The sequence below is a fragment of the Morone saxatilis genome, unplaced genomic scaffold (genome assembly GCF_004916995.1).
Source record: "Morone saxatilis isolate NCDOM2014 unplaced genomic scaffold, NCSU_SB_2.0 Contig21, whole genome shotgun sequence".
Taxonomy (NCBI): Eukaryota; Metazoa; Chordata; class Actinopteri; family Moronidae; genus Morone; species Morone saxatilis.
Genome location: NW_023339774.1, coordinates 8,805,222 through 8,819,497, shown reverse-complemented (window position 1 = coordinate 8,819,497; position 14,276 = coordinate 8,805,222). Strand labels below are relative to the sequence as shown.

The following is a 14,276-nucleotide window of genomic DNA, read 5'->3' as shown; positions in this document are numbered from 1 at the left end:
TGTGCTTATTGTTCACACATTTTATGAAACAGTGAAGGACTTTGCATGCTAACACCTGCACATATTTGCACTTTGCTACTTCTTACAGTGCTATATATTCAGTATGGATTTCTAGCGTGGTGACACAGGCACAATTATTCCAACAATTTTTGTTAAGGTTAACCAAAAATCTGCTTCGCCGTACTGTTACTGCGTAACTGTTTTTCTGTGAAGAAAAAAAAACCACATCTCATCCAGTTTGTTGTTGCATGTGCACAGATTCAAAAGAACCATACAGGGCAGTGTGAGAAAAGTAAGACCGACAAGTAACTCTTGCAATGATTGCAGTCTTAATGTGAGATAACCTGATTATTATTATTTTAACATGTCACTAGCCTTATTAAGAACCTAATGAACATTAATATTGTATATCATTCACTGATCTCTCACTTATGAACACACTCCAATAACATACTGTAATACTGTAAAACTATATTATACTGTAATACTATATAATAGACTAATTTGGGATCTGTTGCATGAAAGGTACTGTCAAAACCAATCACAGATATAGAGCTTATATAAATCTTTTGTATTTTGTGCCTGGTTCGAGCCTTTGTGAAAAGTCCTTAGAATAAAAACATAAATAAAAGAATTCAAAAATGCACTTGTTCTGACTTAAAAGAAAAAGTATCACTAAACAATTTTATTCATACACACTGCCTTCTTGACTATACAGTTAAATAATTAAAATGACTATAATGATGCAATATATATGTAGCAGCAATATAAACAGTCATACTTTTCTTTAATCTGACTGATGTTGTGGATCAGAATACTAACATTTTATATGCCTGTCAGATTGCATCTGACTCATTAGCGGTTTTGCACATTATCTCCATTCTGTCAACCCTGTTATTTGCCCATATAATCTAATGAAGCAGAGATACCATGAAATATTAAATGATAAAAATAATTTTCTAAACCAAGCAGTGTGGGAATGGAAGTGCTACAACATCAGCTAAAACTGACAGAAGCAGAAAGAACACCCAGAGAATTACAGAGGGGGCCAATATATGCAGAATATCAATGCTTTGTTATGGTACTTTACTGAAAATCTGCAACATATGGAAATCTCTCTGGATCTGAAGCCAGCACATAATCCACAATTGTTCCAGCATACTGTTCTACAAATCTGAGTGCTGTGAATACAAAGGTGCTTCACTGGACTGAAGACAATACCGTCTTATTCCAGAGCGGAATGAGCTGACAGGAGCACGGTGCATGATTGGCAGCGGAACAAAGAAGAAAGAAAGTTAAAGCTCACCAGGAGGGAGGCAATGCATATACGCCTGTGTGAATGTGCATACAATATGTGTGTGTGTGTGTGTGTGTTTTGGATCTTCTGATTTCTAAAAAATATGCATTTATTCACATTCTACACACACACACTGGCCCGCACACCAGGTTATGGCAGCTCATTGTTGAAGCAGCCTTGATAGCTTGTGTGAAATAGCTCAGACTAACCATATGTTTCACTGCCTCCCCCTCTACTGTCAAACCCTATGCTATGGTTTCTCAGGTGATCACGGATGAACTAGAAAACATCCCTCTCTCTCTTTGTTCTTTGGGAGTCATACATATGGCTTTATTAGCATTCGAAGAACACTCCACCATGAATCTAGCTTTTATCAAACACTCACCACCACTAAGCTTTAAAGGTGGCTCTATAAAGTCTGTATGATGCTTGTAGAGAAAAGCAGCTTTCGTCAGCTTGGAGTCACAACAGTCAGAACTGATTCCACCATTGAGCCAGAGTCTTGGTCAGAACTTCTCATATCACTCCAGCAGCATTATCCACTTCTCTACTATTGATCTTCACGTTCAATTCATTGCAATCATCCTCTCTTTACGAATATATTATTCAATTCATTACTTCTGATGAAGTGTCTGAGAAATGTGGAGTCGATTATGTGACAAGAGCATCTGGCAATATTGTGTAGAGGTTTGAACTTAGGCTGTTAGCAACAGATAATTGGATTATACTGCAGGACTGCTCTAAGGAGTTTCTATGGTTTTTAACTAAGTTTCTGATACTATGCTTTTGCAGTGACTCTTGGTGACCATTGGAATCCATTCTAATTAAGAAATAATTTCCTGTTCCTTGTTGCAATACTGAGCAAATTCTAGTAAATAGCAATTTTCACTTAATCACTTAAAACAGCATTTTATTTCATAAGTTTAAAAAGGAATCTGAGTCTTTGTACATCCTCTGAGAGGACAGACGTGTTAGGCCTCTCTAATCAGCTTGCCACTTTTACAAAATGCCCTTCCTTTCAGCCAGAATTGATCTGGAGAGCAAAATATTTCCGGCTCTAGGAAGAGTCCTCTAATACAATCTATCAGAGGATGCACAGATGTGGTTGGAGTGGAAGGGGGGGTATTTCTGACTTACTGCTGACAGCACTGCACTGGTGTGATGTACTGGACTGAGTCTTTCCAGAACTGAATTAGGCTCAGATTACACCGATTACACAAATTGCAATAAACAAATTCAACTGGATGAGTCTCCTTTACATAATCAATATTAAACTTTAGTATGAAATCTAAAATTTATAAGAGTACTTAAGAGCCTTAAGAGTGATACAGGGATAACCACCGAATATTTATACCTTTCAAACATTTAAAATTACAATTTGAAACTCAATAGGCCTTTCAGTGACAGTGTACCTAAAAAATATAACCATGATCTTTTTTTACAATAAAAAAAAAAATCTTTTCATTATATATAGTACTGATAAAGAGTGTAACCGACGGCACCTTTTATCTAGCTCTGTTTTTAATCTGTAATTTACAGTATTGTAATGATAGCAACATATTGCAACACATATTAGACAATTAAGTGTTTCCTACCTCCAGGATAGATGTCTCTTATTCCATTTGTTCTGAGGAGTCAGGCCTCGTTTCCTGCGGCCCATTGTCACCTCTGCCTCAGACACATCTGGCAGAGAACATCTGGGTGTTTTCATTAGGCCCAGTGTGGCTTGGTCTGAAGAGGAGAGGAGATTGTTGTGTCAAAGAGATGCTTATTCAACTTTATGGGAATTTCTGAGAATTAAATCGTTCATATTCATACATTTTGCCTCCATCCAGTCAAAGTACCAACTCTCCCACATGATTCCCCCATAAACAAACAGCTACATACCAAAGACTCCGGTCTCCTTCAGCCCTCCAAACTTCTGCATGGCTTTGATAGCCTTGGTCAGGGCCTCCTTGGTCTGAAGCTGACCAGTCACTGGGTCAGGGGGCGGGAGGTAGCCAAACTTACTCAGCCAGTCCTGGAAGGGAAACAGTAGACACAGAGTTCAAGAGTCATCACAGGCATTTCAAGGACTCAAAGTATCCCAAAGCTCCTGAGAAGGTTGACACCTGTTCATGTTTACTGTCTGTTGATACTAATGTGTCTAAGCACATGTGCACATTCAGGTTTTGAGAAGTTCAACAAAGACGCAATTCAATTGCATGTTGAATTATTAATAAATTACAGTACTTAAGGTGTCATTTCTCCATCTGTGCATGTGTGTATGTCTGTCTAAGCAACCTATTTATAGATCATTAAAGACAGAGATTGTTAGATAGTAGTGTCTAAAAACAGACAAATGTAGTTCCACCATCACCATTCAAATACACATTTGTTTTTGTCATTTGTGATGTGTTGTTGATGTAGGCTTACCTTTACCTTAACCATAAGCCATACATTAACCAACAGCCAAGTTGTAGCCCTAAAATTAAATGATTTACTTTGTGAGGACAGCTTTTTAACACCAGATGTGAGTTGTGTCCCCACAACGTGTCTGTGTGAATATTTCTTTTTTTACATGAATAATACAAGCACACACACACGAACATTCACAGGTTCTTAAAAAGAAACATATTCCTGCAAAAATAGAAGACATATATATAAGGGTAACACTGCAACTCCATATCCATTTGAGACCAATGAAGCTACTGCCAATCAATGCAACCTAACTGACTGCCTTGGTTGATTTTGGTACATGTAAGATCTGAGCTGCAACTTGAGCATCGCTCTTTCGCTCTTGCCTTTTCTCGTCTGAAATCTTTCTTTATCTTGTTTCTTCCCTTCATCTGTCTTCACTTCACTAAAGCCTCTCCCTCCCTCCTCATGATCTGACAGCATGTAAGAGATGGCAGATAAAAAAAATAAATAAATAAATAAATAAGGTTTTTGATCAGAACTCATCAGGGGTAAGTGACATGGATCGATAGCAATGCCGGGAAAATCCCAATAACTCAATGACTAACACTGCTGGCTGATAATTGCCCCCTCATCCTTGCCTTTGCCATCCCTGCAGAGGGCTTGGGAAAGGTTTACAGGTAAATTGAATTGACCCTTAGCAACATAAGGCAGGATGAGAAACAATAACTATTTCCTGTAAAAGTTTCAAACTGTAATGCCAGGACTAAGCAGGAGAGGTCAAAGAACTTAAAAGAAAGCAGGGAAAGTAAATTGACTATGAATCAAAGAACACAAGTGATGGCAGAGTTTTCAGTGTTACTACTGTACTGACCAAAAACACTAAAAATAAGTCAGAGGTGGCAAGAAACGTGAGTGTTTAGACAATAGGTATAGGTTTTAACCTCCCAGGTTAGCCAAGCTTATTTGGAAGAAAAACAAAATGTATTATCCGAATTTGTCTGTTTTATACATCCATCTCAGTTTACAGACTGTCACTGTGTCCCAAATCCACACTAATTCTAAGCAGGTTTGAGTATGTATTGTGGGAAAAGTGATTAAATTAAGTACAAAACCTAGTATAAAGCATGTGTACTAAATAGGGGGGATTTTTGAGTGTGCTGTTCATGGACACTAATCCTCCACAAGGCAAAGCGCAAAGGAAATGAAGTAGCTGCTCATAGCTTAAAGAAAATAAATACATTGGGAATGGGGCTAAGAGAGCTCCAGACGCCAAATGTTGGAATACAAACAGTAAGTTTCAGACGTGAAGAAAAAACATTTTGTTGATAATATTGATTTAAAAAATTTTTTTGTACAAATAGTGTACAGTATTACAATTTGTATGTAGCATATACTGTACACATAGGTATAGATTTGTGACATCCTGGTTCAACATAAATAAATTCCTGTTGTCCTTGTGCATGGAGTGTTTTCATGTGCAATAAGGGGTTATTACCAACATTTTGGGTGCACTCACTCACGAGTTTACCTCCAAATAAAGTGGTTCATCTAAACTGCTGGTCTGATTACAGCTTTACAGCCAAATTTCAGTGATTTCTGACAGATAAATATGACGGTCATATAAAAATGAGAAACAAGTTATACTCAACCTGAAATTATCTTTAAATCAAACTGTGTGCATTGTGTGAATGTGCATCCATCCATACAGACAAGAGGAGGATTAAGTTCTTCTTCTCTCCAAGCAAGGTGTGCAAGTGATGGATTACATCTGTGCTGTCTACAAAACCACAACTCCCTGTTTTCACACACTACTCATAAACTCACTACATCAAACTTTTTTGTGGAGCCAGCAACTAATTTAAACCCTGACATCGTAGCTCACTGGGGGGGAAAAGCTGTAAAACCTGCCAACGAGTTCAGTAACATGCTGAACACTGCTAAATTATATACAGGGATGTCACTATGTTTAGGTGGAGTGGGTGTACTTTTAAAAAGGCTGCACACAAGTTCAAACAGAGAAACTAAAAATACTAAATAACTAGATAAGGAGAACAATACATTTAACCACACTCACAATAAAGTAGCAACATTTCACCCTCAGATATGATCACAGACAGCTAAAAGACAAAATGTGTAAGAGAGTGTAAGAACAAAGAAGGAAGAAATGGAAACGGTTTAAATAATTTACAAGCATCTCAAATTTAATAAACCAAAAAAAAAGTATTTTCTCCAGGGGTCACCCTTGAAATGATAATAAGAGAAATAAGGTAAATGAGCGCAGAGAGGGGAAAAACAAAAACAGAAATTTACCTTCTCCAAATGTCCCACTCACAAAAAGAGGACACAGACGACGGACTGTTTTTTATTAAGATACACAGTTAAGCACAGACTCAAACATACATATGTGTGTGTATACATACACATCCTGAATGCAAAAAAAAGTAATGTCCAACACCAGTTTATCACCATACTGCATCCCAAATGAAAAGCATTTCTTAGAGCCTTTGCTACTACAGTGTTTGCTTCAACAATTGCAGCAGTGTTTTAATGGCTGTGTTGTGTCCTGCGTAAAATAAGAATGTGGACTATTTTACAGTCTTGTGCTTGTAAAGCAGAACTAAAGAACATCTTGAATGGCACAGTGTCAAGTTCAAGCACTGCTTCAAGCGACAAAACAACTAATTATTTATTCAGGAAGCTAAAAGTATATGTGGAAAAAAGATAGAGGAGAGCATACAAATAAACATTCTCTGTCAAAAAATAATCAAGACTTTAAGGTCATCCGAAGAAAACCTTCAAATTGTATGTATGTATGTACTGGCTTTGGATAAATGTGACAAAATAACAGAAGCAGTTTAGAGAAGACACCGTAACCTTATTTTTGGCAAAGATTTATGCATAATTAAGTTCACTTCAAATGTGTGTAATTAGTACCTGATCTAATAATGCAGCAATTTATTCAACAATCAGCAACAATACGACTGCCTGAACGTGTTCTGCAAGTGAAGGAGAGCTGTGTTAAGTGCTGCGATTTGCATAAGATCAGCAACCTCAGAAAGTAATCAAAGAAATCAAAATGCAGTGATCCTGAAATCAAAACCTTTATTAACCCAAGTACATAAAAAAAAAAAAAGAGGATTAATTCAACAAACTCATAAAATGAAAGAGCTGGACTGCCATCGAGATCAGTGAATGGTACATTAAGTTCAGGTTTGATGGGTACATAGCCACAACTTCACATTGTCTTCTGTTTGGTATTACAAAAGTCAGACCTAGTTAACTGATCCTTTATTGATCCCTGCAGTGTTATGTGTATTATCAAATAACTTACCTGTTATTTGTGCAATACATCCTTAAATGCATAGAATGGAAAGAGGCACACTTCGGTGAATGCAAACAAGCTGCACTTGAGAGTTTGCCTGTATGATGAGTGCCAGGCTTAAATGTTGTATAGGGCAATTCTTCTCCATTTATAATATGACTGCGAGACTTAATGGAAACAACCACGATAACTTTCTCCTCTGTGTTCTCTCTCTAAAGGGGAATTCAGAGCTCTGGCTCAGCTGCAGTCCAGCCCTGAAGCTTGCTATTCAAAGACTTCAGCAGAGCAAATGCTTGCTGACGTGGGGGCTTGACCCCATGTCCCAATTCAGGCCCAGGGGGTCTTCACCACTTAGCTTTCTTGCTGCTCAAATGACCTGCACAGTCCTGGTGTGTTATCATACCAATTTGATTGGTGTGTTTAAGCCTCCCCAATAAAACTTTGAAATATGTTCCTATAAAATTAAATAAGAAGGAAGTCACATGCTGTTTTGTTCAAACTCTAGTATCTGTATCTTTTTCCCCCTACAATAGCTATAGCTATATACACAACCATAAATGTCCTAAAAAACGTTTTATGGTTATCTTAAGGCACCTCAAAGCTTTTGATAATTACACAACCAGTGTCGATGCATGCTAATGACGTATTCCACCAGCTGTAGCCTCCGTCGCTACAGTTGCTCCCCCCTCAATTCTGACAAACCAATCATGGCGGGTAAAACGCATCACTACCAGGGCGCCAGTGCTGAAATGTTACTGCAGACACCTGGTATACTTCGAATACAGAGATATTTACCTGGCAGTGATATGTTTAATCAGCATTGTGTGACCTCGTTTGGCGAGGCAGACGTTTGTTTATATGTAAAAGACCTGCACTCCAGCTTTATAGGGCTTGAAACCCCATTTCTCTCAGTCAGCTTACTATGAACACACAACTGTATGCCTATGTAGGAACAACTTTCGTTACTTCAAATTTCTGTACTTCAATAAAATCGGATCAAACCAACCCCCATGCCACTCTGTTGAAGCAGATTAGCTAAGATTTTGAATGTAAATACTATTAATAAGTAATAATTTGATATTTTTTTGCAAACTTTAACTTCAATTGCTGCTTATATAGTCATTCATATTTAATGTTACAGAGGAATATTTAAGATTTCCAGATTACTTCTTCGACTCTTACAGTCATGTTTGTGTGGAAATGTCTTTAGTGAGTCCCTCTAGTGCTCTGCAAAAATGACACCCCCATGTTTTCCTTCCCTTTTAAACTGTATCATTTGAATTCTGGCAGCTGTGCAGCATTTAATCAATCTGAACAACACTTCATCACTGTCAATAAGCTGACATTTATCATTCGCTGTACAGTTCGTGGGAGACAGGCCTGCACTGATGCACTTCACTGTGGTACAATTAGAAAGCCTCCTAGACCAAACTCGTCTGTTGATGTACCACCTACTGCAACAGTCAATTTTCCCCAGCATGTAACGCCAGCAGATTGAGCTCTCAGTCTTAAGGCATCCTTTCTACCAAATCTGTTGAATTCAGTATGCTCTTTTCTTACTTTTCTTATGTTTTGGATACCTCAAGTGCCTTGGATTGGTAGTATGATGATCTATATTATGAGACAATATAGATCTATCAGCTGTCAGAGATGTTACTGTTTATACCAAGGTAGCAAGCCCTTCTTTGCTATGTAACAATGTTTTCACTCTCTGCAATTGCAGAACTTGTGACCCATGTATGAACATGCAAGAGCCCTGTAGGGCTCACACATTTATCTGTGATTGGCAAGCAACAGTTATTTCTTAAATGTGACGCTGCACCCCTTTGTGAAATGCTTTCGAGTCACTTTTAAAAAATGGGCCTCAGGACTTTTTGGATTGGATTGGATTTACAGGATTTTTGCATTAATTTGATGGAGTAGTCCTACTTTGATCTCAGGTATTTACTTCACAGGATTAGCCGAAAAACCAATTGGTTATTTTATCTGTAAACAGTTTCTGAATTGAATTTCATCGAAACAAACTGTATCACAATATCACTGGTCTCAAACTCTAATTACCTGGGTGCCACTTGGAAAGGGAAGTTTCTGTTTAGATCCATGTTTCTCACCAAAATGCATTGTGTGTAAGGGTGGTCAGATAGTAATATGATTGCCTCAATTTAAAAAAAAAGTGCACCAGATACAATTTGAGATTAACTCAGGATACAAAGTTTCTAATATCTTTACACTGGTAAAAAATGGCCCTATGCCACTATTTAGAAATGTGACCAATCATTTTATATCTAAATTGATTGCTGATCTTCAAACTGTTTCTCAAGTTGAACTAAAGAACCAAAGAAATAAAATCCAACTATCTGTACCATATTGAATTGTATAGCATCGTGTGCCATTGTGTTCAATCAAATCATGTTGAACTGCACTGCTTCGCAATAGGGGTGAGTTGTATTGTATTGGTACTTGCTTCATATGTATCTTTAATGTATTGGATCATCGGCAATGCATTGTGATGCATATCGGAGAGGATGCACATCACTAACTGTGTGTATCCTTGTGGTCTCTAAATGTGCTGAATGTATTTCCTTCCTTATAGAACATTGCCTCATAAAATATTTGCAAACCCTGCTTTGTTTACTTGCTAGCAGTCTTCTTCACTGTCTTTGTTGCTGCATTGCTGAATTTCTAGGTACATTTCCGCCACCTGTAGGTACATGGAATAGCTTGAAAACATTGGCAGGAATGTATATTGTGTAACCCATGTGTGCCTGCATATGCATGCAATAGCAGTTGTGTTAAATAAAATTGTTACAGTGCTTTTACTTTCAAAAGGAAGTTTAAACTGTATTGAAATATGTGGATATGACTACCAATAGATACTTTTCACTGTCCCTTTTTAGCTAGGAGCCTAAAAACAGGCCAACCCTCAACTGTCTTGTGAAGCCAAGCCACAGCTGAGATGCATGTCTCTATAAAGACAATTTTTGTGTTTTGTTTTTGCAGACTTGCTCCTAAATTAAATGATAACCTCAAAATAAATACGTGAGGAATAAAATGACATGGGATTAAAGGTTTTAAAAATTAATTTGCGGGATGTAACAGTAAATCCTAAACATCACAGCTAAGATCTGGCCCTCAGGCCAGTTGTTTAAGACTGTTTCCACAGAAATTACTATTGTGATGTTAGATTCTATTTGTATTGCACCCACCTGCTCTCTTTCAATTACTTGTTTGTGACTAATCCATGGAAAGAGATTCTGTACTATAAAATACTCTAAGGTAGATCTACAAATACAAGCTTGCACATGCGTTTTGAGGACCTTCTTCTACAAGAGTCAGTTCATTAATCTAAGTATGCAAACACACACACTCATGCACTAACACGAGAGTTCTTGCATACACATTACACATGCACAGGGTCAAATCTTTTATTTATATCCACATTAAAACAATGATAACAGAGAACCTAACACATGCTGCACATGCATTCTGCCTTTCACTTTCACACACGTAATTGAGTAGTAGAGTGGGTTTTGCAGGGTTCGACTTACTCCCAGTGTGTGCTACAGTATCTTGATGTGAAGGATAATTTATCTCCCTAATCCTGAACCCTGGTCCCTGTAATCCTTTAATTCAGAAAAGTCTGGAGTACACAAGAAGCTACAAAGTCCTAAGAAATATTCTAAGTGAAAGAAGACAGACAGAAAGAGAATATAGGGCCTACAAACAGTCCTAGCAGAGAATTTAGTAGTGACATTAAGTAGGCCTACATCTTTCTTCACCTCATTAGAGTTTATGGTATTTATAGTATGGTATGGTATATTAGTGTTTATGTATATATAGAGCCTGTTGGCAATAGGAGTCAGTGCTGTCTGACCTCGACTTTCCCTAAATCATCTGTTTCTCAATAGCTAGATATGTGTAGCTGTGGACAAAACAAACAGTGAGAGGGTACTGCTCACTGACTTTCTGCAGAAAAGCTGATTGTCCAAGCCAAGAAAAAAAAAATTGAAGTAGAAAGCCAAGCTTCATGTGTGTGAGACAATGATTAATATGGGCACAGACGTGAAGCGTTGCAGAATTGCCGATACATTGGTGATCAGTGCAGCGTTTGAAATGGGAGAGTTGAGACGGAGAGACAGTGTGTGGGTGAGTGAGTTTGAAGCAGAAAAGGACAGAGTTTAATAACTTTGTGCTTTGTTGATGCAAATACATTTCAAATCTGTCTGTATTCACGTTTTACATCCCTCACCAAAGCCAGTCGTAAAGAATTCAAAAACGCATTTTCTCTCCAATTTTAAGTGACATTTTTCTTACCTGAAAACAGCTTTTCCAGGATTGATCAATCCTGAAATGCTGGCTTCTACTGTCTGACATAAGAAACAGAAAAATGCGGAAATGAGAACAACTAAATCCTGAGTTTGGCTATGGCCACACAGACGGAAAGGACTGAACAAAGGTTTACAGTCCAACTGAAATCACTTTAATTTCTCTCCATGCATTAGACACTACCTTTAAAATACATATTGACATTATATTTGACTGACAAATATAATGTCAACATGTTTTTTAAAGGTGGTCTACATCTATCATAGTATTTTATGATTAAGAGAAGAATAAAAGGTCTTTGGGGAAATATTGAGTGTCTGTGTTTGACTGACAGCCTCTAGCAGGCTTGGCTCTGGTAACAAATACTGGCAAGGAAACAAGAGAACAAGTAAACAAAATTGCTGCTAACTTACAAGCCATGACCAGATAGTGTGTTGTTAGCAATATATTAAAGCGTATAGCCTGATTTATACTTAGGCATCCAATCTACGCCATGGGTACGTAACCGCAACTGTGATTGGTCCGCTTGGTTAGTGTGTGCATTGTCTGAGATTGGGAGGTGACTCAAACAAAACCCAGATTAGTTAATAATGCTGTTTGAGAATCCCTTAGACATGTGTATCCTCATATTTTCAAGATTGGTAAATATTTACATCTTCCTATCCTAACTCTTCTTAAGGCATTTTCCCACTTGCACCAGCCTCTGCAAATATTCACTCATCTCTCATTCACTTTAATTGACACCCATGCAACTCCTGCACTAACAAACAAGTTTCCTGTTCCAGTGTGAGCTCCAGTTGGCTCTGGCAGACTCGCAGGTCAAAGGTCGCTCTTGTTGAACTTTTTCAAATAGAAACAATGCATCCTGTGTTTGAAAATGGAGGAGTCATTGTTGTAACAGCGTACTGTACAATATCACACGAATGGACCACAAACTGCAGCATCAGTCTCTCACTTGGCTCATTATTTCATTATTACTGATGTTAGACTGTGACATCGTACATACGTACATTGTACGTCTGTCAGTCCGTCAAAAGCGCAATCAGTTGCCCCCGTGCACGTGGCCTCTTCCACAAAACCTCCCTGTTTAGCCCTAATGAACAGCTGCAGAGTCCCTCCATCTTCAGCCTTACGGACAGGAAATGAGTCACTGGGAGACATTTAACCTTACGACCTCAATGACTCTCAAAGGGTTATGAAGTAGCACAGTCCATTATAGTGTTTATATTGTTCCTTGCTATCTCAAGGATGAGGTCAGACCTTTGGCCAACCCGCCGGACTTTTAAAAGGTTATGAAGCTGCACGGCAATAGAAGAAAAAAGTTTTGAAAAGTAAGTGCTGCATTAAAGTTTCGAGATACCATCATGTTAGTCCATTAATTACTGCCAATTAAGGATGAAACTTCCCCTTGCCTCTTGGGTGCTTTCTGCTGACAACAAAGCATGAAGGCTTTTGTTTTTGCTTTTGGAAGAAAGACGGGGAGCTGTTCAGAGGAAAAATGTGGTGCACACAAAGTAATCACTATAAGAATAAAAGAAATCAGAAGTAAGAAAAGAAGTAAGAAAATAAAAGAACACAAAAAGAAATGGACTAGATACTAAGCCTGCAGCTGCTGTATCTTAGATTTTTGGTTATATATTTCACCTAAATTAGTGGTAGGATTAAAAGGATGAATGTGTTGCCAAAAGTCAAACACTGTTTATAGCAAACCGGAGCTTGTTCAGATATGCTACAAAATAATCTGCGTCAATCAATCAATTTAACATGTCCTAAATGTACCTTTCTGGACCTCTTGTGAGCTTATTTCTAAAGCCCAGTGTATTATTGTGATGGGAAACAACAACTGGTTCAACCAAAAATTCTCAAAATGCCTTGTATCACAACAGTGAGCCAGTCAGCCAGCATGCACAATAGCAGGACCCTGAAACTGAAGCAGCTAAATGGAATTCAGCCATCATGAATTTTATTCGATGATGATCGATCATGCCATTTTACTTCATAGATTACAGAACTGGGTTGGCATTTCTGGTACAGCTTTAAACTGGTTTCATTCCTTTTGACTAAATAGATGCTTTAATGTCTGCATTCATAATCATGTATCCTCCTCTGCTCCCCTGCTGTGTGGCATCTCTCAGGGGTCCTGACAACACTGAAATCCTTTTAATTGGACCTAACAGTTTTGTCACTGCAGTTGATCAGTTTATTGGACCATTACGCACAAATATCAAACCTACTGCTAAGAATCTTGGTATCATCTTTGACTAGCATATGACATTTGACCATCATGTTACAAAACTTGTCCAGTTCTGTTTCCTTCAGTTACGAAACATAGCAAAAATCAGATGCTTCTTGTCTTCGAGAGATCTTAAACTAATAATTCAAACATTCTCCCATCTAGATTACTGTAATTCCCTCTACACGTGCCTCAGTCAAGCTTCCTTAAATCGTTTACAGTTAGTCCAAAATGCAGCCGCCAGACTTTTAACCAGAACCAGCCATCAGTCCCACATTACTCCTGTTCTCGCATCCCTCTGTTGGCTTCCTGTAAAACCTCAGAATCAACTACAATATCCTGCTGATTACGCTTCCTGACCTTGCCCTCAGTTACATTTCCAATTTCCTTGCTCCTCATTCTACTCCTCGACCACTGTGCTCCTCATTTCTTGGCCTTTTATCCATTCCCCACTAAAGGTGACCGTGCCTTTGCTGTTTTAGCCCCGATACTGTGGAATCATCTTCCCCCAATCACTCAGGTTTGCTGAATCCGCGGATTGTTTTAAGCGGCTCCTTACAACCCATCTCTATAGGCAAGCTCCTTTTGTTTGTTTACATATTTTTCTCGTCTCTCTTTTTTAATTTATTCTTTTCTTCTTGTATTATTCTTCCATGTGTTAGTATCTATATGTTCCCTATGTATGCATATGATTGTGT

General features: G+C 38.1%; 1 protein-coding gene across 1 annotated transcript in view; it reads right to left on the bottom strand.

Moving 5' to 3' along the window:
* LOC118332860 (matrix metalloproteinase-17-like) overlaps positions 1–12,506 on the bottom strand; it is a gene marked incomplete in the record, with an annotated part of 47,166 nt that extends 34,660 nt beyond the window's left edge. The window contains 3 exon segments of the mRNA XM_035668294.1: positions 2,893–3,028; positions 3,185–3,317; positions 12,363–12,506. Coding sequence (XP_035524187.1) covers positions 2,893–3,028; positions 3,185–3,317; positions 12,363–12,506 — 413 coding nt within the window.
* Positions 12,507–14,276: the final 1,770 nt, after the last annotated feature.